The following is a 25,460-nucleotide window of genomic DNA, read 5'->3' as shown; positions in this document are numbered from 1 at the left end:
AAACAGTAATTAAAAAAAAACACAATATTTATCAAATGTTAATATACAGTCACTCAATATTCCGTATATATCAAAAAGAATGTAGCAATTTCATCACATTTATCTAGGCCCCCCAGAATTCCAGCTCAGGATACTCAAAAGAATCCAAAACTCCGTTGCCCGTCTCCTCATTGGCTTCTCACCTAAAGAACATATTAGCCCCGCACTAGAGTACTACACTGGCACCCTATCGGTCGAGGGACTACTTTTTATAACCATGTGCATCACTCGCGGTGCCCCCAACAGCACAGACCCAAGTTCCTCCAGTATAAACTCATACGCTATCAACCCACCAGGAACCTCAGAGCTGGCTCCGTTCTTCACCTCGTTATCCCCCATTACAACTCCACCAGATTGGGAGGATCCCCTTTCTCCATCAAAGTCCCTGCCATCTGGAACTCCCTTCCTCTACACATCTGCCCCATTGATAACCACCTCCCTTTTTACAAAGGCCCTCAAAACTTGGCTATTCCCTACTATAATCTGAAATCGCCCCCCACTCCCCATCTCATTTCCATCACCATAGCCTTGTTTGTAAGCACCATCCTGCTAACTCAACCCATGCCACTCTTTTTGCATGATTACAATTCTGCTCCCAGGCCTCCTTCGCTCTGACTGGTGTGCTCATGCTACCGGTTTACAACACCTGACAGTCTGATGGTAGCTTGTATGTTAACAATAAAAAGTTTCAGGACAGCCGTTTAGGACATGAAACCTTACACTTGCCTTGGATGCACACCTATAGCACCCATACTGGTAGCCCTTCTCATGTCAAATATATAAGGGGAGTCCCAACAAGCACTCAGAATGTTCGTTTAGATGGATTGTAGGAGGGTAGGAAAAGTGGTGTACCTAGATGGATTTGTGGGGGGAAGAATTGTGATGCACGTTGATAGATTTTGGGGGCAGGAAATGCGACGCGCTTAGATGGATTGTTGGGGGTAGGGAATGTGGTGCACTTAGGTGGACTTTAGGGGCTAGGAACGGTGACTCATTTGATGGATGTTATGAGGGTAGGAATCGTGTAGCACTCTCTCGCAAGCCTGTCCATTTACACAGATATTTTATGATGATATCCCCAGCACTCTGAAGATCATAGGGAGAGCCGGCTCAATGCGCCTGAAGTCCTTTGAAGACAGACTGTTAATTGCACCAAGAAGATGAATTATAATGTTTAGCATACCCATGACGATCCAAGATATATATTTATAACCCTCCATTGCACTTATAACTGCGTAAGTTAGCCATTGTAATGCACAGTGGTTATATGCAGTTATCCTTGATATCGCATTCTTTGGCTAGCGTTTATATAACTTGGAAGATATATAGTAAGAACATAAAGGTAACTTGTAAATTGCACTTAAGGGAGTCCCATTATCCTAGTTTCTATGGTAGCCTGTCTGTTCCACCTAGAAGATATTCTAAGACAGCCTGTCTATCGCACTTGGTAGACGTGATGGTAGCTTGTCCATAGTGCCTAGAAAAGTCTACAATGGTAGCTGGATTTTTCTTCCCCACAAACAATCGGATGACAGAGATATATCGAAGATAAGTTCCATCTGAGTTTAAGGTATGTATAAACGCACCACTTCTGTGGACATCTGTCGCAGGCACGGCCAGTGCTCTAGATAGGATTTTGGAGTGAGCGCATTTTACTCTCATTTTACTCCCTACTGTTACAGCCTGGCACTACCTGCTTGACAGCCACTCAATGTTTTTGCTGCATCTCTCCTTCCCTTTGCTATTTTATTTACTCTCTCGCTTTTGACGCTCCGCCTCTCACCTTTGTTGCGATGCCACATTTTGCGGTCTGTTTCTCCCATCTCTGCATCTATTGTTGCTTTTTCCCTCCTATATCTCGCTGTATTGGTTGATATAACTCCTATTCTTCTCTCATGTCCTTACTTTGGTTATATTTGTTTTTTCATTTTCTCTGTAGTGGTTGCTAATTCCTTTTTGATTGATATTTTTATTTCTATCGTGCTCGTACACAAGTGTTTCAGAGCGCGGCAAGGGAGGGGAACAGGGGAGAACAAAACAGCGATCTTACTAGGCCCAGTGACGTTGAAAACGCGCAAGTGCATGGGAGAGGTGGGAGGGGAAAAGTGCATGGAAGTGGAAAGTGCGAAGCAGAGGAGAAACAGATAAATAACCATAAATAAATAATAAAGGCAACAAACAGTGGTAATGCAGCCAGCAATTTGCAAGTGCTAGGTTTAAGGCAGCAGACAGGGTAGGTCTGATAAGTGCAGGAAGAAAAAGGGGTGGAGGGCTGTAGGGGTACAGATACAGACCCCAGTGCAAGGGGTGGCACGGAGGCAGTGCGGGAGGGTGGCAGGATGAGCAGGTACCTGGGTCCGAAGGACAGAGGGCGGCCAGGTGCACGGTGCCAAGAGAGAACAGATCAGCAGGGGAGAGGGGGAGTGAAGGCAGAAGAAAAGAGGAAGGTCTTGAGGTGCTTCCAGAACCGGAGATGGTTCTCATCAAGTTTTAGAGTGGCAGGGATGCTGTTCCAGAGGGAGGTCCCAGCCGAAGACGGGAGATCTACCTCCAGCTCGTTTCTTAGAAAAACGACTGACCCTGAGGAAGTTGGAGGTAGAGGAACGAAGAGCTCGAGAGGGGAGGTATTTGCGGAGGGATAGCTGAAGGTATTTTGGACCCAGGCCCCAGAAAGCCTTGTGGACAATGCAGAGGGTTTTGAATTTAATCCTTGCATCCACTGGGAGCCAGTGGAGAGATTTCAGAGCTGGAGAGATACGATCCCAGGGCTTGAGGCCAAGGACAAGTCACGCAGTCCTGTTCTGGAGTAGATGCAGGTAGATTTAGAAAGAGGCTGTTACAATAGTCCAAGCTAGAGAGAACCAGAGCTTGGGATACCATGAGCTTTTTGATAATCTTTCTTGCACTGTCTCTTATGTTATTGGCCTGCCCTTCTGTAGTCTTGCTTTTCTTTTTCCATCTCTCCCCACCTGCTGTTGATCTGTGTTTTATTTTACTGTCGCCAAATGTCTTTTGCTCTGCTTCAATCCCTCGCTCCTATTGTGTGTATGTCCTAGTTTCCCTTTTCACTTTCTTTGTTGCCCTATCATGTAGCTCACTGCTCTCGCTTCCTGTTGCTGGAATTCCTGTTTTGGATTGTTTAGTATGTTTTCTGTCCCTTCGCTCCCCTCCCAACACCTTGGTTCTTCTGTATTGCTTAGCTTCAGAGTGGCTCTTCCTCTCTTGTTTTTCTGTTTGTCGATTGCACCAATAAATATCCCCAAAGCTTTTATTTAAAAATCTAGTGTGGCTTTACCATTGGGTGCTTCTTTTTAGATGTGTGCAAACCTTCTTCTGGCCATTAGGCTGTGAATTATAGAGTTAGAGGTTTGTCTGACCAGATGCAACTTTGTTTGAATGCAGATGCTTTACAGACACTGTATGCCTTTACAAGCACAAGAGCCCATATGAGATTATTATTATTATTTATTCTGATTTGTAAAGCGCACAAAAGCCCATGGGCATCGTGGCGCTTGTTACATACATAGCTTAGTTACATATACATGATACAATATGGTTACAGGCAATATATTTTACATGTAATATTTTACATATTTACAGATACGGTTGCATTTTACTGTGCAAGGAGTTTCCAATGAAATGCTGAGAGTGAGTTTTCTGCTCCGATGTCTGTAGGTAGTGCGTTCCAGAGTTTGGGAGCAATATATGGGAAGCCTAGGCCACCGGCTTTGGCTCTGTTGATACGAGGGAAATGGAGTTGGTTAGTGTATTGTGTCCTGTGGGACGTGTGGAGGAGGACTTGGAGGAAGTCTCAGATAGGTATGAGGGTGCGGATAGAGTGAGGCATTTATGTGTGAGGGTGAGGATTTTGAAAGTGATGCATTTTTTGTCCGGGAGCCAATGAGCTGATTGTCTGGCCTGGGAGATGTGTTCCCTTCTTGGGATGATTACGGCAGCACAGAGAGTATTGTTCTGCGTGACATGAAGCCTGTTTAGGTTTTTATCGGATGTGCCTGTCAAAAGCGCATTACAATAGTCTAATTTAGCACCAATGGTTGTTGATAGGAGGTGATGGCGCTAGCCTATCTGGTCATGGTTAGTGAGGATTTTAAGTATACTCCCAGCGTCTTGACTGCTGTAGATACCGGGATAGTGGAGTTGTCAATGGTAAAGTTGGCATATAATTTGTCAAGCTTGGTTAGGGTGTTCTTTTCACCTAGTATCATGATTTCCGTCTTTCCCCATTGAGCAAGAGGCCATTTACCGCCACCCAAGCCTGGATGGTGGAGTAGATAGTGTGTCGGGCCTTGGCATCTTTGTAGTATGATCCTGAGAGGGGTAGAAGTACTTGTGTATCATCAGCATTCCGAGCCATTACAATTATAGCAGCCCTGGAGAGTTGTGTTCTGAGCCATCACAGGTACAGTAGCCCTGATCAGGTGTGTGTTCTGAGCCATTACATATATAGCAGTCCTTATGTAATGGCTCAGGAGAATCACATCCCAAGTATAGCAGCCCTGAAGAGCTGTGTGTTATGAGCCATTACAAGTAGAGATCCCGGATGAAATGTGTGTTCTGAATCACTGAACATTTAGTGGTCCTTTTTGATAAGTCGAATGTTAAGTCAGCCGTGTTACAATTGAAAGTTACCTGCATCTTAAATGCATATCTCTGATGTAGACTCATTAACTCGCCTATTAACATGATTTGAACTAACAGATTACACAAACATCTCTGCAGCAGGGTCATTGACCCACTGAGCTGCTGTCCCAACAGGCTGTTGACACTGAAAGGCACATAGGGTTAGGGCTCTGGCAGTTCCATGTGACACTTTCCCGACCTAAATGGTTTGTCACAAGCTCTAAGCCTGTTTGGACTATCATACATTATCAGGAGATTCATATTGAGCCTTTGAAATGTGCTAGAGGTTTGGCAGTGGAACTCAGTAATTGGACATGGGAGAAGCAGAAGTTTTGAAAAGCACTAAACCGAGCATAAGGATTGAAGTACATGACAGCAATGCCATCTTCTCACCCTGTCGGAGGTTGGTGGGAAGAGCTCAGACACTGTTCTTGCTCTGTACTTTTAACTTGGTGCAGAAAATCCCAACACATGTTCGTGCTTTCTCAACAGCACCTCTGTTGACAAATTCAGGTATTGTCCCAAAACATAGTACTCCTGCTAAGAAATGTGGGCATGATGCAATCAGCCCTGCCGTGAATATTTGGCATTGTGCGACGACATGCGTATGGTATAGCAGGCCCGTTGATAAATTAGGCTGCTTTGCCTGAATATATGTCTTGTTGAGAGGTACAGGTACACTCTGTGCCACTGAAAAAATATACAGCACTTCTTCTGCCTGTATCCATTATACCTGCTTGTGGTGGGTGGTCAGAAAAGTGGTTAAAGTTCAGACCATATGCCTAGCTATGCAATTGCTGTGCTTTCTATTCTGTGATGAAAAGAAAACAAAGTATGAAATGCCCATGCCGCTGCAACTGGCCTGCCCCGATTAAGCAGAAATGCAGCCCTTGTTTAACACCATTTTCATTTGACACAATACTACATTTCTCCTTAAGTAAAGTGAAAAGCATGTTCATGATGCTTTAATAGCACTGTAACCTACGAAATGCAGACAGTTGAACAAAGTAAACAAAACACAAATTCCCTTTTACATTACTCAAAGTATTATCTTGATAGAATCATTAACAGAGGAGAGCGTTACAAAAATGAAACAGACCAGGGCTCATCCCAGTTGCTTCTTTCAAGGAACTGTGTCGATTTCTAAAATAGTGGATTTGCAAGCTGCTGCTAGCCAGTCTGTCACCAGTGAGCTCCATGATTTATGGGGGTGCTGCCATAAATAGCCTGTTTCAGTGGTACGCAAGGAAGAATGAAAAGGGCCGTATTGACAAGATTTCTGTGCGTTTTTGAAAAAAAATAAACTAAAAAAATGCACACTTTATCTGGAGGGCTGAGCATGGCTATCCATCCACACACTTTAGAATGCAGCTACGAATACGGCAAATTTGGTCGAGCTGGTTTGCATAACCGATTTCCCCTCTCTGCCCTCCCAGCCCTCTATGGTGCAATTGTGGATTCTCTGGCGGAGTTCAGCTGTATGCTGATTATCAGGTTTCAGGATCCATGGTACCTGTGAATCCTCTGCGTATATTTGGAAATATTTTGAGAAGTTTGATTGTCTGGTAAGGCTTTGATGTAAATGTAAGCTTAGACTGACCATCAAAAACTGAAACCTCCCTGGAGCTTAGTCTGATAGATGTTTCATTGAGTTTGAAAAAATGACTATGCAAATGTCAGTTCTGATGATGTCGTAGGCTAATCTAAAGTGTCCTCTCACAAGGAGTATTGCCAATCAACTGTTTTCTTCATCAGATTAACATTTGGAAATCCTAATTTCTTTTTCTTAGTGCAATGGCATTTACAAATCACATCAGACATTCAAAATCGAGATTATGTATTTTTGTTATGCATAATTCCAGCTAACCTTAAGCACCATTTGTCAATTATTCAAGGACATACTCCTAAGCAGTATAACCCATGGTTTTAAATCTTATAGAATCTGAAGCAGCAGTATCCAGTATTAATTTCTATTTATAATTACTTGATATAAAATGATGTTGCTTTGTAAACTTGGCAGTCTGTGTACGACAAATTTTAATTTAATTTCCACCGTAAAAAATGTATTGCATTTAAATTAATCAAACCCTTTGTTAAAATACCTTTTTGTCTCATATGGCACAACTAGGACTCAATTTCGTTTTCAATACTTAGAACAATGTCCATGTAACAAATACTGATAAGGACGCAGAGTGTATATTTGCCTTGTCACATAGCATAGAGCAGTGTGTTTTTTCACATCATGATTTGGTAACAGTAGAACACCATGTATATGACATTTTCTAAATCATCATGTGTGCTCTGCGAAGAAATGTGTTAAAAGATGTATTTTGAACTTGATGGAACTGTATCAAAATATGCATATAGTTTACATGGGTGTTGTCTAATTGCTTGTATGCTTTGTAAAGTGTTCAGCATAATATGCGACTCCAGTGATTGAGTGAGGAATAGCTGTAAGATTTCCAGATCTACAAAATGTTGAGATGGGGATTGTTAGGGAGATTATTTTTATGCTTCATCCCCTCTCCCAGTGAGACCCCCACCAATTGTTGCTCAACTTCTGGACCTTTTTCTTTCCATCCTGAATGAGGGGAGTCGTTTTCCACTCATTCATTCATATTTGCTCTGACTTTTGGAACTTTGCTCACTGTGTTTTACCTTTTTACTATGGGGTCTACTTTCCTCCAGATCTCTTTAAAGGCATCTGTGTTTAGCTTTTGCAGCACACAGCTTCTTATGGGCAGTGTTGCTGGACCCTTTGGGTTCTCCTTTCAGATTCTTTCTTTATCCTTGAGTAACTACAGTTCTTAAGGAAAGAGGGATACTTGTATCACTCCTAAAACTTTAGAGAGATTGGCACACACCACCTTATGTGGAGTGGATATATAGTATCCCCCTTCTCTCTGCTCCTGTGCCCACTAGGACTGCCTACACCAATCGCATCACCATTCCCAAGACCCTAAGAACACACGTAGGAGGCTTCAGTGTTCCGGCTATGGCAGCCACGCATTGAACTCCTTCCCTACACATCTCAGATCTATAGATTCGCACATGGCTTTCATGAAAGCCATACAAACCAGCCTGCTCATTTAACATTCCTTATACTGTTTGCTTCCACTCACCACAAATGTAACTCCTAAGGAATGCTGTTTGTGTAACCAGCTATCACACAAAAAGTTAGAATGTAACCTGTGTGTAACTATTCTGCCCTTATATTTGTTTTTTGTGTCAACGCTCAATGTATCCTGGTGCAAATAATCATCCTGTAACTAAGTCACTTTCTTGCAACAGTGCCTCGATGCCTCTGGGATGCTAGGGCGCTCTACAAATTAAAAGATAAAATAAAATCAATCCTTTTGTTTCAAAAATAAAGCTTGGCTATGATCTCTTGAGCCATTTCTGGTGTTGGGTGTTGTAGGAGGACCTGTCTTTTGGACTGCATTTATCATGAATTTGACAGAAAGAATGACTTCAACATTAGTAAGAGACCTCACAGTAGCACTATGTGAACCGTTTGCTTTTGTTAAATTAATTTGAAGTTGCCCATTGTAATTCACGGGTCTGTCAAAGGCAAGGTTTAACACAGCATTTTAAAACCTGAAGTACGCCAGGGCTCCAATTAGCTATTGACTAGTGATAATTGTCTCTAGGCAAGTAAGAAAGGTTGCGCTCTGTATGTGTAGAGTTGAGGTGGCAAATTACGTTATGGCTGGGTTCTTGCTTGTATCTTAAAATCTTTACCCCTGAGGTATCCTTCATCGTATACATTATCGCACAGCAACGGCTTAATTTGCTGTCCAACGGGTGTCCTGTATTTCTGCTATTGGACATCTAACTATGGAACACACTAAACATGTTAATGTAAATCTTTGGCATGTAAAGAAAAGGTTAAAAAAATGTTTTAAGTCGATGTTGCTCTTGGTATCTTAGTGGTTATCGCTATATAAATGTTTGAGAAGTATAAACGCAGCTTTGTGGTAGCTGTAATCCATTTTGCACTCCGTGCCTCCACATTTGGCAGGTGACATTTCAAATATTTTGAAAACCTGTTTGTGATCATATACTCTGGCCTCGCGCAGGATGATCAGATGGATGCCTGGGTCATGCCTCTCATCAAAAAGCCCAATCTCGACCCTAGCTTTCCCACCAACTACTGACCAATCACAACAGTGCCTTTTTCTTTTGAAAATACTAGATAAAGCAACCTAAATCCAGATACAAACCATCTGGAAGCCAATAATCTTCTGGGCCTCTGGCAATCTGGGTTCAGACCTACAAAACGGGACTGAGACAGCCCTTCTGGACTTAAATCCAGATGGGTGAGGCCAGGGACAATGGAAAGCCGGCCATACTCCTTACTCGACCTATCGGCAACATTCAATTTAGTCAACTACTATATATATTAACTAGTCCTCTTATGACAGCAGCTTCCTTCTCCACCAAAGCTGCAGATTGGGTCCCCTCCTTTCTCTCTGACAGATCTAGGAGGGTGTTTTCTCCAGCTGCATCTGCTGAACCCTCTCCAATCACGTGTGAATCCCGCAGGTCTTGTGCGTCTCCCCAACCCTTTATAACATTTTCACAAAGCTCCTGTCCGACCACCTAGATGACCTTGGCGTATCTTATACCAACTACGCGGACAATATGCAAATCCTCATTGCACTCAGAGGCACCTACGGCACTGACTCAATACTCCTAAATATATAGCAAAATTCAAGCTTGTATGGCCAAGCACAGTCGTTCTCTCAATGATGACAAGACCGAGAGACTGCTCATTGGCTCTAGGCAAAGACTCAATAAGTTTAGGTTCCTAATATACCTGCTTCAACATCAATTGGAATAACATCAAAGTTGACAAGGATGCCAAATCTCTAGGAGTCTATCTGGACTCCTCCCTATCTCTTTACAGACAAGTAAATGCTTCAGCTTCAACAACTGCTTACACGTGCAAACTAATAAATGCATGTAGATTATTCCTGTCCACTATTAGTTGCATTACCCAGGCAAGAGCTCTTATTTTCTCTGAACTGGACTATTTCAATACTCTATATTTACTAGTCAGAAAAACCTAAACAAGTTACAAGTACTGCAAAACAATGCTCTTAGGGCAGCCCTAACCATTCCTTGCTCTAACCACATCTCACAAACCAGACGGAATACCAACAGGCCCACAATACAAGACAGGATCACTTTCAGAATCCTAATGATCAACCACAAATGTCTGAATAATTCAGCCCCCAAGTACCTGGTGGACAAATTCTCCAGAAAGGAATCTTTGGCACTTACAAGAGCCAACTACGCTTATTGCCTTAACATCCCCAAATTCAAACTGACCAAAGCTGGATAATCTAGCTTCCCAGTGCTAGCAGACAAGATCTTGAATGCTTTGCTCCTTACCCTTAGGGTAGAACCCTCTTTCCCTTCCTTCCGGAACACGGTAAAATCATGGCTCCTATGCCAGGCCAACTAATGACACAACTGCCTTCCTGAATGCTGCTTAACCGTGGGACTAGAATGATCATAGCCTAGATCTGTAACAGTATACGACCGTCCTGAAGATCCCACTCTAGAACCTTGCTGGCATTGTACATTATAAATGTTTTCTAAATCGTATGCATCTCTAGTCTAAATATGTGACTTGATATTTAACACAAGTCAAGTACCTTTCGGTTCGGCACTGCACTTTTTTTCTGCCACTCTCTGTCTACACCTGTCCAATTGTTTTACATTCAAGTAAAATCACCCAGATTACCCCCATCCCCCCAGTACGGCGCGCTATATAAGCAAATAAACTAAACCAAACCTTTGTAAATGTGACTAACTTTAAAAACTATATTCTTGAAATTGTATTTTACTTTTGAGCTCTCTGCAGAACGTTACATTGCAATCATTGGCTCTGTATACAAAGTTGCCAGGTTTTAAAAGGGTGAGTGACGTCATTGAGCCTTCGGTGTTGGTCACTTGAAAATCATAATCCACGATCTGCTTTTAGAGGAAGGAAAGTGTAACCGACTGAAGCTTTTTATAAGGAATCTGCTGCAAATGCGACTAAATTCTGCTGCTCACTGATGCTGATTTTTCTGTTTGATGTTTGCAGTTGGGGGGGATGCCGAGCTCCGCCATGAAGAAAAAGGTAATTGCATTGATGTTCCGTTTCAGAGTTGTATCCCTGTTGCCATTGATGGTAGTAGCCATTGTCTCTCAACACCATTTGGATTACTGATGATCCCGTGGATTACAAGCTTCTGAATAAACGGCAGAGGTTAAAGCCGTGTACAGGCTAAAGGTCTCGTGCCTGGTAATGGATGCAGCAAGCTTGTATCATAAAGCAACTTGCAAAAGAAAGGGCTGCCTCTTGGTGGTCTGGTTGCCTGATTTGTGACCAGTTGGATGCCTGCGTGTTGACCCATATACATGTTTAACTGGCCATATCCCTGGCTTGCCATTGGTCGGTCTGCTTGCTTTTTTAAATATAATTTTACTTTTTGTAGGCCCATTTACTCTGCACACTTGGTGTGCTATACAAATTAACCCACTCTTGAACATGCCATCTTCCTACAGACAAACAATCAATTTTCCTTCAGATTCGCATGGGCTTTACACTTTTGCCCTTCAGGAAGATTTACTATATACATTACTATAGCACCATAAATGGGGAAGCCTCCAATAGGAAATGTGAATTTTTCTAAATTGTCAGGGTCTTGGACAGTGAATCTCACAAAAGACTAAACCCTGTCCTCCGCACGGCTAGAATCCTTCTTCCTGACCAATATCAGCTCATACATTATGACCAACCTCTTCCAACCTTGCCTGTCCCTCCTCCCTGCAGTGCACTGCTTTCACTTAATCTATATCCCTGTATCAAGATGGAGGCACCCCATAACCTGTCGGCTTTGAATGGCTGTAGGCCATTATAGCCATCAAGACTTCAAACTATCCTGCTCTCCTTCATCCCCCCAAAGCAGGTTTCCGAGACCGATCAAACAACTACTAACTGCACGCTACACTACTGTAAATGATGAACGGCAACACAAACGTTAATTACTGTCCTATTTCCAATCCAACTTTCTTCACTAAATAGACTGTAAACAAAATGTTCTATATCAAATGCAGCAAAGCTAAGACCGCTGCACTGACCACCAACTTGGCATCGGTGTGTATGGCAAGGTGTAGAATAGTTACCCTGAGAAGGCTTCGTTAAACACTCATATGGCACAGCGTAGGGTTTAATCCTACTTGAAGCCTTGGTAACATATAGCATTCTAGACGGCACAGTTCTCCCACAAATGCCCAGTGCACGCATGGGCATTGCCAGCGCACCCTTGAACTGGCTTCTCTTGGGTCTGCCAGAAGAGGTAAAAAATATTTATTTTGGGAGAATACATTCAGACTAAATCACAAGCAGTGTTTTGCTCATTCCCTTCTCCTCATGTTCATAGTCCTCAAGGCTTAACACTATGTATCACGTACAACTCCAGATGTACACATTGTGTTCCAAATCTCATTTGATAAGGCATCAGTGTATTATCTAGTACCATTTGGGTGTCTTGTGCTTTTGAGGCATGGTCCCATGAGCACTTCCTACATCTGTCCAAGTCAAAAAAACAGGTAGTCTTCTGTTTTTCTCCCAAATACCCTTTTTTGCTGGCCGTGACTTTAGGTTAGCAATAGATGGCACTAACCATAGTCGTTGCCCATGTGTCGTGCTAGAGTACTGAAATTCTAGCACCGTCAATGAGAATACCCCAATTTCCAACTGCGATTTGCAAAGAAATACCCACCACAAGTCCACCCCAGTAAAAATCCTAGTCCTAAACAAATTGTTGCAGTGTAACGCAGATTACGTTGGTTTAAAAAAAAAAAAAAGCACATTTAAAAAAATAAAAAAAAATGCAAGAAAATGTTGTTCGAAATTGTGGCAGCAAAACTCATCATGAAACCTTTGGTTCCTCACAAGGCAAAGAAAAGCCTACCCAGCATGGAACAGATGATGTACTGTGTAGTCCAGTCTAATCTTTTTGCAAATAAAATTCATTCTCTGTTCATCAAACTTACACCAGATTAAATTGGAAACTGCAGTACAATATCCCTGAAACCTGGAATTGCATGGCTCCTGGAAATTCAGGAAGGGGGTTAATACCTCTCTCCTCCATCAGGCGTCGGTTGGCATTGCTGCACCCTGCCTGACCAAAGGTGTCTTTAACATCTGAATTCAGCCCCTCCTGTGGGACATCCCCTAACTGATATTGTTCTGTCCAATGGTATTCACCTATGGTTGATGCTCCTTTGTACTTATCAACCGTATCATGACACTCACTGTGCAGGTAAAGGAATGCAATTACTCTAAACCGGCTTCACAATAACACCCTATAAGTAACCATAGATTTGCACATTCAAGGGAATGCACAATTCGTAGGACTTTATGTTAGTTGCTTGCTTGCATCATAGCAATTCTTTTCCCTGTGACCCTCCAATCGGCCTTCTGCAAAGAACACCACCTATCGTTGGCCCCATTCACTTGTGTACATGCCTCTGTGTTCCCACAAACCATTTACAGACCTGTGCAGGAGGTGTATGGTTTATCATTGGCTTGTGGTCAGTGTTGGACCCAGTTCCCCGAATGCCCTAAATATGTTACCTTGCTTTTGGGTTAAACCTGATCTGAGTAGTTGAATCACCAGCTTTATAACGAGGGCTCATGTGAGCATAGCTTGCAGTACACTGAAGTGCCAGTACCTTTTGTGTGCTTAACACTTCTATGCTAGGGTATGGATGGCTTTTTCTGGTGCTGCTCTTTCATTGTTGGCATGACTGGGATAAAGTGACATGCTAAAGATCAGTGTTTCATGGGAGGGAAACTGGTAGTTTCCCATGCATTCTTTTTTTTAAATATTTGATCTTGAATCTAAAGTCTGCGCCCCCAACTACACCTATGCATTCAGCCATGTTCTAGCTGTGACTGAATGTGCTTGTGTTGGGGTCTGTTATCAGCTGACCAGTGGGCCAGTCCTGAAGGCTGGAGTTCAGATTGCAGTGCTTGCTGAGTCTTTCGGCTGAAGGGTTGAAGACTGAATGGGCGATTCTCTCCCCTCCCCTTCAGGAATGGGACTCTCCTAGCTGCCGGCCACAGATATGCATTTTCAAGGAATTCGTTCGACAGACACTCACATCAGACCTTCTTAATGAGGATGCACATTGGGATGCAAACGTGGCATATTTAAGCTAATAATCTTTTTCTTTATCGTTCCCTTTTTTGGCAGGTGCTGCTGATGGGGAAAAGTGGCTCTGGCAAGACCAGCATGAGATCAATCATCTTTGCAAATTACATCGCCAGAGACACAAGGCGCCTCGGGGCCACTAGTAAGTGATCGGTTTCGACTTCAGAAGGCCACATGTAAGATGAGGGCACACTTATGAGGAATCGCCTACTTCCTTATTATTGTGTTTGCTTGGGTGGTGGATTTTGAGGATATTAGCTATACGCTTCCTTTGCCAGCCTCAAAGCAATAAGTAAGATGGCTGATGTCTATAAATGCAGCACTAGTGAATTGGGTAATAACACTCGCGAATGCATTGCTTACACAGCATGAAGTGCTATGTAGAATAGTTCATATGGTAAGATGAAAAGGAGAAGGTGGGCAAAGTGGAGCAGTAAAGGGTGCAGAGTACACAGGGCACCAGGCTGAGATTCTATGCAGGGAACCCCAACACGCTGTATGTCTGCAAAGTTCAGTTATGTAGAAGGATTACTGGATGACCCTGGATTTTAGTCTGTATGTTCCTTGCTCTAGATAAAGCCCCAGATCCGCTAACTGAGGCGGTATTGTAAAGGCATAGCATTCCACACAGCTTGCATGCTTGGGGTCTAATTTGTAGCTTGGATCTAACATTCCTACAAGTATGCAAGTAGGAGATGTATGTAATCCGGATAGAATGGTAGCTGGTCAGGCATTGCACTTTCTTAAAAATCCCATAAGACCTGCAGGGCGGGTTCTTTAACTTACATACTGGACCTGAGAGACATGCACTCGCTCTATGGTGACGGGTGAACCAATATTACCAGTGCTTTCTGTAAAATGCTGCATGTCACCATAAGCACACTGCATATTTAGTGCAATACTGCCACCCACAGGCCAGCCGTGTACATTGGAACCTGTATTTTTCATTTACTGCAAACAAAGTTTGTTGCACTTGAAAATAAATTTCAATTCAATTAGCCAATGTATTTAAATGTAAAAAAAAAAAAAATCTAAGGTCCAAATATAGAGTTGCCAATAGCTGCTCTATTGGGAGGGGTACTCCGAAGGGCAAAATGGTGTACAACATTGTTTTGTGAAGTGGCAATAGCTGATCTATTGTCGCCAGAGTCTGCATTGGTTCGCAGCCCCCATTCACAAAGCAGTGGGTTTCAGAGGTATGGCCCTCGTCCCCCCAACTTTAAATCTGTTAAACCAAATAGGCTAGCCCTTTGGGACTTTGGCAACAGCATTGACAATGTAAGATTACTATCGCAGAACAACCCATTAGTAGTCTTGTTTTTATTCTTTTTTTTGTATTCACCATGCAAAAGTTTTTCTGCATCATTACCAATTAAAATGTAAACAAATCATTGTCTTTGGGCACTGAGCAAAATGTTCTTGAAATATCCAAGGCAGGCTCTGAAACTCTGTTATATCTTCATAAGTATTAAGGTATTCATATTATCCTTTTTAAATTTGTATTTTCAGATGAATCCATGGAAACAGTTACAAATAACCTAATCATCCAAGAAAAATAGTATTCGGTTTTGCATTGGCAATGACTGTGTATGATGCTATGAAGAAGTTAAGTTGCCTTTGTAAAAACGCATGTAAACCAACAAGATATATAATTGATTTCTTTTGTTGTTACGTAGGCAGGGCTCCCTGCACGCAGCTCTGTCCTTAGTTATTCCAGGTAAGCATGACATGACCTGCGAAGTGGACTACAATAATATTGCCATTCGTTGCCTAAGGCAGACACTGTTGAGCTCAATGTATTAATCATTTGTAACGTGCTTCAAACCAGAGACCAGTCTCTAAGTGCGGTCTCATAGTTTGGTCCTATTTCCTCAAGACTGCCCAACAGCAACCCTAATGCGTAAGCCTCTGTGATTCTAGCCAACATTAAGCATCCTTCAGTCTGGACATTTGCTCACCTAACATTAAAGGAATGGTTCGGTCAGAAATATTATTGTCCGAATGGTTCGGCCTTGTGCTTTGAACCATAATTTGATCGTACAAACATTTCCTATGCACCTTACCCGAGTTTTCGTCTCTTGAACACAAGCAAAATCGGGCAGCAGGGCACGGCCATCTTGTGATAATCTTATCACTTGCCGCGTTGCCCTGGGTGACCTGCGTTTGCGGCACTAAATCATATCCCCCGGCCCAGAGCCTGATATCGCCAAATCATTGATATTCTCTGCCTCTCTCTGTGACGTTGCTGGGCAGCGTAGCCAAACGCACCCAGTCGTCACCTACACGACTAGACGCTGAACCCGGAAAACAGACATCGTCTCACAGCACAGCGCGTCACAATTGGGAATATGAAACTATACTTTAAGGAAACAGCAAGACTGTACAATTGGTAAAGTACATTTATTTCACAATAAATGTTTCGATAACATTCGGCGTCTGACATAATCAATGAAAATGGAATTGTTTTTCTTTGCTCTCGTTCCATAAATCCACAAATGTTTATCGTGAGTGACACGCTGTTCCTTTGGGTACATGGGGTGTTCGTTTTGTCTAAATGAAGCACTTCGGTCGCTCGGTGAATTGCAAGGCTGGTGCATCAACTTGGCACTAGACCACCGTAAAGGTTATGTTGCTCCTAATCGCCGATGCCTCGTACGGACGTATTGGACCTTGTCTGTCATCCCAAAAGACGGTTAAGTAGATCCAGTGATTGACATGAAGCTGCAGCTGGCGGTTGAAGCCATTGGTCGGGGTCTGGAATAGATGACAATCGCAGAACGGCACGATGTACCTGTTTGCAAAAGATAATAGAAATGTGTCTCAGTAGCCGATCTTAATTACAATTAATAATTTTCTTTATTAGCGCACAGGTGACACAATGTGAACTGAGAGAATACAAAGTGGAATATCAAAGTACTCTGCTATTTGCTTTCGAGGATAGTGCGATCAAGAATGTTGAGCTCTAAACGTAATACGTAAAATGGGGCAAGAATTTGAGGTGCAAAAAACAATGTAATGATTTATTAGCGTAGAGCCAGGGAGAAACGAGTGGTGGTCTACATGCGTCTCGATGCTGGCCTGACCATGTGCCCGGTAGATAGCCCAACACACAAAGGTTGTACTAGCACCTCATTGCAATATGCCAAACAGAGCGAACAAGTATAAATCACCCAGCAATAACGGTCAGCGATTCGTATTTCGACTAGTTCTGGTATGAAATCGTCTAAAGAGAAACTTACATTATATTCGGCATTTCCATTCTCTTGGCGTAATGCAGACCGTAATGCAGACTCCTCCGTTCGTGTCAACGATTTCACAATTTCTCATACTGTCACACTCGCCTGATTCCCACAGAGGCGCAGGTCTGGCTTCGAGTGCTGATGCTTCTTCAATGGTGAAGCGCAGGACTCTGAGGATGGACAGGTAGGGCCCCTCTACTCTGGCTTCTCTGGCTCGCAGGAATATTCCCCTGTGCGTGAAAGGGAGTATTACCTACTGACGGAATAATGCTCAAGCCTCCCACTCCCTTCCAACCCTCCACGATACCCTTCCACGATTCCCCGTGAAGTCTCACTTTAGGGTCTGGAAGGATGAGTTCTCCATCCTGCTTCTGATGCAGGGGCACGTTGAAACCCAGTTACTTCACTGGATTGAGGTTTGATGGGAGTTCAAATAAGCTTGACTATTCAGGTAAGGCGCTGTAAGAGTTCTGAAGCAAGTTCAAAAGTTCAAGCTTAATAATAATGTTCATTGTCTTATTGCAGCAAGCGCTAACGCTTATGTCTTTTTCCCCTTAGGGGCCGGGGTTCGGAATGCCGGAGATATGGCGCCGACCCGAACGTGCAGTTCCAGTAAATGACAGGTAAGTTGTGGATAAGCGTTCGGGTAATGTCTTTGCATTCGCTCATTCAATGTCTTTGTCTTTTTTCCCCATAGGGGCTGGGGTCTGGAATGCCAGGAAGCGGCAGGACCCGAAATGAAATGGGTATGACCCAACAGGTAAGTCTTAGAAGGAAACTGAGCTTTTCCTATTCCCTTCCTTCTCTCACCTTGTGTTCTTGTCTTTTTCTCTCTAGGCTCTGGGAAGTGGCTGCGGATCCGGATGATCGCTGCTGAAGATGGAGGTGCCCAGGAAAGGTGAGTGAAATGCAGCGCTGTAGCGATCGAAGCGAAATGCTTTTAAAAATGTCTTCCCTTTCAGGATCGTCGGTGTGATGTCTCTGTGATGCAGGTTTAGCAGGTAAGGTCTTCTTTCTCCCCAATTCTCTCTTATCTCCCTTTGCAGGTGACCCAGGATGCTGACAGGCGTGGCTGAAGTCCAGATGCAAGAGCTGACACGGTGAGCGTCCAGCTGCGAGGAGCAGAACAACGCGAAGCGTGAGTTGCTGATCGGGCGTGGTTTAAATAGCTTTGGAAGAGTTCCAGGTATATATCCTTCCACCGATCAGGTATGTATCCTTCCCCGACCACACCCAGGTGGAAAGTAGTCCCACAGGTAAAGTAGTTCCATTCAGGCCTCAAGAGGGCCTGGATGTAGCAGCATGGTCTGCATCAGGTAAGTGCACATTAAAACACTTGAACACATGTCTAGCTTTGTGTCCAAAGGGCCCCAGCGTGGGCTCGCTGGCACTTCCCTGGGGGGAATGATGCCTGCCTCTGGGGTTGCTGGGTTGGACCTGGCTCCTTCGAGGTAGGCATCACTACATAAACTGAACTTATATGTAACTAGGTGCAGTTTCGGAATGGGCAACCTTCTCATATCATACGTTATTACACCCCCCTCCCCCCCCTTCAATTCAATCCCTTTCGGAATGGTCCCTGCCTCTCAAGGTAAAAAAACCAATAGAATCTTATAGAGTGCGCGGGACGCGTGGGCCTCCCAGCTCCCAAGCAAAAATTCAAAGCTGGTGACCACTCAAAATGAACATAGGTTCTTACTTTGCAACATCCAGTTGCAACTCATCCATGAGAACATGAATTGTGAAGCACGGGCACAGGGAATTGGGGGCTGTCACTGCTCGTTTTTCGTGGCGCTGCTGAGCTGTAGGGGAAAAATTGCCAACAGAATGCCCCCTATTCCGAAATGATAGTCAATGTAACGCATAAAATGTGTCTAGTGATGGGCCCACCTCTGCTTATCTCATGGCCTCCTACCCCATGGCATGTTTTCACAGTCAGTACTTCTTGCGTTCCTAGAATGTTTTGTGGAGTAGGTCTAATCCCTTTTGTAGGATGAGCAGATATTCAGCTTTTTGCAGTTCACATTGGTGGAAATGTTGGTTTTCTGTCCAGTGGTGAACGTTGGAACAGTGGTGCATTAGTGACCGCCATTTTTCCTGTAGAATTTCCACAGACCCCTCACATGTTTTGGAGCTCCACCAAAGATGGTTGCTGAAAGACTGTGACCATTGCAAAATACTTTCCAAACCTTTTTTTTTTTTTTTCATGTCTTGAAGATGGTAGGTGCAGTACTTAGCAGAAAATCCGGGGCTGTCGCACTGTCCATCGCCGGCTAGCCTGAACCGTTTGTCGGGGAATGTACTTTGAATAGCCAATTGTTCAATTTTCCAAGCATCACTAATGGCAGAGAATAGATAATCACGTTGGTATTTGTAGTATTGCGTATTAGAAATGAAATGGAGTCCCACAAACTGAAAGAAACTGGATAACTTCGTGAAACTAGAGCCACTGAAAAGTAAAGCTGCTGCACACAGCAGATTGCCAGCTAGCAGTTTCCCCAGCATCGGCTGAGCGGACCATGAAAATGCTTTGTGACTTTTCACAGGTGGCATGTATTTTGAGGTTACTGCCTTGTGTTAGACGAGTCACGCTCACCAATGGCTTTCCACATACTCCCCCCGCCCCCCTCCCACTGAATGCGCACATTTCAGCATCTTTATAATCTCCATCAAGCTGCTGTCGAATACTATGTATTTGGCCTCTTTTATTATACTGCCATCTGGCAACATTGTTGTTTCGGACTGAACCGTTGTGGACATATCGGCCAAACCGGACATACTATAGTAGATATCTTTGTCTGTTTCGTCGGTCAATAGTGTTGATGCTTCAGTTTCTGTCATTTCAACATCTGTTACTTGACCATGGATAGGAGAAAACCTCAATGTGGACTTATTTTTTTTTGGGGGGGGGGGCATTTTTTTGGCAAGTGTCGATTGTTACACCATCCACTGGTCACATTACGCACACGAATGCCCGTGCAGTCACTAAGCCCTCCATCTCGGGTCCTGTTCTGCCTTCCTCTTCTGATCTCATGTCCTCACTCCTTCAAGCAGCACGGCAGCGGCGCACACGAGGGCATTTAACGCGCGATGGTCACCCATTGCAATGTTGGCAGCTGCCCTGGCGTCTTGGAGACAGTCAACGGAGACGCCGGCTTTTTCCTTTGCTTCGTCACGCTCTCAGGAAGACCCGGCAACAGCGTTTTGGAAACTTGGGTCATGTGACAAAGAAACGTGCTACATCATCGTCACGTGATGGGTCATGTGACACTCCTAGGCCCCTTTAAAACTGAAGAGGGAACGCTCATTCAGTGCTTCACAGCTGACCCGGCGTCTTCCTGTCTCCGCATCTTGAATCTGGACTACGGACTGTTCTTTTTGGATTCCTCTGTCAAGCCCTTGGAAATTGTTTTGCTCTGCTGTTTCAGGACCTTTTGAACTGTATTCTTGGATTCCGTTGGATTACCCCCTGGTTACGACGAACTTGGCTGGCTTTTGACCTTGGAACTCTTAACGGACTGTTTCTGTTTTCGGATTTTCCTCTTCTGTTACCTTTTTGGAGTACCCTCTCCATACAGGTTTTGCAGTGCCTATTCTACAACAATCTACGCCTCACTGCTGCCGCCTGTTACACTCTGCAGCCACACGGAACGCCTCCATTTTCATCTTTGTTCTTCCTGTCCCCAGACCCTTGGTAAGCCCCTTGATATTGGTTACCTCGCTATTCAGTATTTTGTTTGCCATTGTACTGACCCATTGCTTGCTTTACAGCGGTTGAGGGGTCACCGGTGTTCCTTGTTCCTGGCGTTCTTTGGCACTCAAAAAACCTGTGGCCTCAAGGTTTGCTCAGGAAGTTATTTTGTATCTTTCTGAGCGGAACTTGTGGACAGATGACCCATAATCTTTACGACCATCAAGTCATAACAATTGTGCCACATGCTCATCTAGTAATGTTAAACTATCATCTATAAATTCAATTTCACCTTCCTCTGGCGGAGCAGGCGCATTGTAGCAATGGTCCAAAAACACTTTGCTGGAATCGCCGGTCATATTAAATTCATTTTATGGCTATTGGACATAGGCATCTCGAGTGTGCACACGCTGTGCCTCAATGAATAGTTCCTCCGTTGCCAACAATATAAAGTGTTTATAACTAACCTTATTTTTATTTCTTTTCTTTGAAACCTTCTTTACTCTAACATCAGCAAACTGGCGCACCGACTCAGATCCACGTTCCTCCGGTTCAATTTACGGATCTTGTATAAATCCCTACCAAAAAATAATATCCATTTAAAATAAGTCATTTGCATTACACATATATTTAGACCAACTTTCTTTCATTAGATGGTACTGTCAGTACGCATACCTCTGGTTCCGGAACAACTACAAGGGATAATGTAATCGTAGAGGACGCTGCAGTATCTCCCTGAAACACAGTGCTTGCATTAGTAAGGACGAAAAGATTGGAAACTGGACACACAATTTGGAAAGACGACAAAGGTACATATCCATAGTAAAGTAGGAATGCAACATTGTGTAAAGCAATGATACGTTGCGAAAATATGATCACATTATCTAGAATTCCGTGCATAAAACCAGTCTGGAACAGAATAGCTAGGTAAGATTACCTGATACGCGCTCGAAGTGGTTGATGACTCCAGGCAAGACATGGATGTTGAATCTTGTTGCTTCATATTCGGTGGATAGTCATGGAGTGGTAAAGGGAAAGTATTATTCGTTTTAGAAATTCCAACATTAAAAAGTGGCATGTAAGGAGACTGAATACGAGAAAATCCTGCTTATTGAAATGCATAATATAGCATAGTTATCCGTCCCCATAAATCATTTTTCTAAGTGGGTTCTACAAGACATGGACTGATGTTTAGCAAAATAGTCATTATTTCAACAGCTATTCAATCACATAAATATGGACATAAGTGACATTTACACCGAAAATACAGGAGTAAAGCTAAATCCGGAAGTGTGACTCACCTGTGGCGGCATTTTCACGAATAAAGTCGGAATATCGTTTGGGAGCAATATTTTAGTTCTCAGTTGATTCCTCTTTGTGTACAAGGATGAGTCGTACATATCTGGGTCGAAGTGCAGGCTGCAGATGTAGCATCGATGACCCCCTCTTGTCCTCCAAGACTTGCTTGATTTACTTTCACGCTCTTCCGGTGGATATCCGCAACGTCTGACCCATTCTCTTATTCTATCAACAGTCTTAGGGAATACATGCATTATAATGCCTTCAGATTTGTCATGGGTCTTCGAAGGGCAACCGAAAATAGAACATGCAGGTATTGTTGTAAATTCTGCAAAATAAAGGTCAACATTATTAGAAAATTATTTTGCATAAACATGTGAGAAAGAATGAATTGGACCATACATTGTTCATTGCACGCTTTCTTTTGGTCACCACAGCAAAACTAGTGCAGCGTGTGTGGCTGTATTATGGGATGAATTTCAGAAACGATTCATTGATGAGTTGAAAATCAGAACATGGAGTTTTTAGGGAACGGCCACCAGGGGGCGCAGAGATCAGCATGCTCTCTCTGTGAGCTCTGTAATCAGCATCCCGGAAGATGGAATGAGCCCCCGTCTTTTGGAACCCCCGCCCCCCTGCTGAACAAATACGGGATTTCGCTGTGTGAACTGTGAACGTCCCCCCAACCCAGAGGAAAAATCCTGATGTAAATCGGCACTCCACGGCCCCAGAAAACGCAAGAGAAAAAAATCTGGGCCTGAGGGGCACGTGGAAATCGAAACCAACTGCGTGTGTCTCGCCGTTAGAAGGCCCGGAAGGCGTGTGTAAGGCTCCCGGAGTGAAACACCCTCACACCAGGACGTGAGATCAGCCAACCGACCCGGTGAGCGCGAATAAGTGCTGCACGAAGGAGTGAACTGCGGATCGCGTACATATCAATTTGTGACGGAGTGACATTGGGGAAAACTGCCGAGTGGAGCCCTCACAGATCTGCGACTTCCCGGGTGAACCCAACGGCGGAGTTGTCTAGACCAAAAAAGGTGCGCAAACCCTACCAGAGGTGGAATTCATAATCTGAACCGCCAGGAGACAGCGCCTACCCCCCCCCCATGAGCCGACTGCCCAGCACGACTCCCCGCCTGCCCACGGCACCACACCAGGCCCACACAAGAACTTAGGCCGCCCCATCCGCAAACTACCCGCAGCGCAACTCGAGGGAGTAGGCCGTCGTCATCCACCTAGATCGAGTGAGGTGTGGATTATCACAGCGCACGCAGTTTCTACCCAGGCCCACCATCGGTGATCTGTATGAGTACTAAGCATAAACGAGCTCACTTCGCCTACACCCCCACCTTGCTTACAACTGCTGGCGCCAAGATGGCAAACTGCGCCACTACAGGAGACGACCTGGCTGCTGCTACGAAAGGAGACATAGCCGCCCTACTGGGGGAGATTAAGAACCTGGGAACAAATGTAGGTGGCAAAATAGATTGGATCACTCAACGGCTCGATAGCATGGAGGACAGACTCGAGGGAGTTGAAAACAATCAGGCCTCCATTGACACACTGGAAGGGCAACTCGACCAAAGAATGACGGAACTGGAACGACGTGAATACGAGTTTAAACTTAAACTCGATGATTTCGAGAACAGAGAAAGGAGGAATAATATACACATTTTTGGTATTCCGGAGAGAGAGGGGGAAACGGAAGCGGACCTTAAGGAGACACTTCACAACATCATCAAACTTCTGACAACGGATGATGAGGTGGATTAACCGGTAACCGAACAAATTCATAGAGCAGTTTACCACGCTCAGTCCTCGCCCGATTTCACCGATTCAGGGACAAAGCTAGAATTATTGAGAAACCCAGAATGAGCGAGAAGATTACGCTATGCGGAGCACAAATCTCCATTTACCAAGATCTCTCTTCCTTGACCCTAGCCCTCAGAAAAATGTGCGGAACTCTAACGAAGATGCTCAAAGAAAAGAACGCTCGATATAGATGGGGTTACCCCTTCTCCCTCACGTTCCAATACAAGGGGGCCAGATTCAGATTGCGATCGGAGAATGAGATAAAATCGTGCATATCTGACCTCTTAGGGACACAAAGAGAAGATGCTAGTCAAGAAGCGACAAATAAGGAAGGAAGAGAATGGCAACTCCAAGGCCCCCGGAGAAGGAGAGTGAAAGGGTCGCGAAAAGGGCAATCTCTCCCCAGAAACGGACAACTGACACCAGGTGATACCGGTAAGACAATGCCAATCAAAGTATGTAAATGGTGTGATATGGATGCACAAACGCACACACATGCACACACATGCCCTGGACTCTAATGAAGATAATTGGGGGGGGGGGGACCACCAGGGGGCTCACTCTGGACAATGACTTATTCTGGTCAAGGGGCGTGAAGTAATGACCCCCAGAAGTGGTCCGATGTCGACCTGGGACAACCGACCGGGCTCGACCGGACGCCATCAATGAGGAAGGAGGGGTGCGTGTCGGAGTGAAAAGTTAAGGAAACGAAGAAGGTCAGAGCAGCAAACATAACGAACCACAACAGCCAATTCAGCGTGCGGCTCGTAAGCATAGAGCATTGCCGAGTGTATACAAAGAGACAACTCACAGCGAGAAAGAATTATGGCTACGAACATTAATATAAGAGAACCAGTCTCCTTAAGAGTTGGAACACTCAATGTTAAAGGGCTCAACTCACCGACGAAACGGTCCCTTGTAGCCAGAGAATTTCGTAGAAGCGGATTCGATATTCTTCTACTCCAGGAAACAAAATACATAAAAGGAGATGAATGACGGATCCTTGGGGAAACGAGTGGGAACTGAATTTTTGGGCTCTGGCCCACTCAGAAAGGGAGGGGTGGGAATCCTCATTAGAAAAGGCATAGATTTTGTGTTGACTAAGACATGGTCAGACGTTGAAGGACGAGCAATGTTATTAAATGGGCAACTAGGTAATCTGAACGTCACAATTGCCACCTTGTACGCTCCGAACACAGGCCAGTCTAGATTTCTCTCCAGAACAATCCCTAAGATACTACTTGAAGCCACCAGGCATATCATCTTGGAGGGGGGAGGGGGGGATTCTAATCAATGGGCGCACCCGGCCACAGACCGGAATCCTGGGAACCCTACCACGACTCATCAGAATAGACCTGAACCGACTGAGCTAGCTCATATGATGTAACTGTATAACATAGTAGACGCTTGGAGAGCTTCATCCGGAAGAGCAAGGCTACACTTTCTATTCTGCTCCCCCTAATACGTACACCCGCATAGATTACATGTATCTCTCCAGAGAGCTCTCTGAAGTGACAT

General features: G+C 44.2%; 1 protein-coding gene across 1 annotated transcript in view; it reads left to right on the top strand.

Annotated features, from left to right (window-relative positions):
• The window catches only part of LOC138489153 (ras-related GTP-binding protein A), a 242,202-nt gene that overhangs the window by 1,662 nt on the left and 215,080 nt on the right, over positions 1–25,460 (top strand). The window contains exons 2-3 of the mRNA XM_069616808.1: positions 10,778–10,813; positions 13,941–14,040. Of these exons, the coding sequence (XP_069472909.1) occupies positions 10,787–10,813; positions 13,941–14,040 (127 nt within the window). The 5' untranslated portion in view covers positions 10,778–10,786. The remainder of the gene's footprint in view (positions 1–10,777; positions 10,814–13,940; positions 14,041–25,460) is intronic.

This window comes from Ambystoma mexicanum, chromosome 9 (assembly GCF_040938575.1).
Source record: "Ambystoma mexicanum isolate Mex_15411 chromosome 9, UKY_AmexF1_1, whole genome shotgun sequence".
Classification (NCBI taxonomy): domain Eukaryota; kingdom Metazoa; phylum Chordata; class Amphibia; order Caudata; family Ambystomatidae; genus Ambystoma; species Ambystoma mexicanum.
The sequence above is the reverse complement of the archived record's forward strand: the minus strand, read 5'-3'. Positions and strand labels throughout refer to the sequence as shown.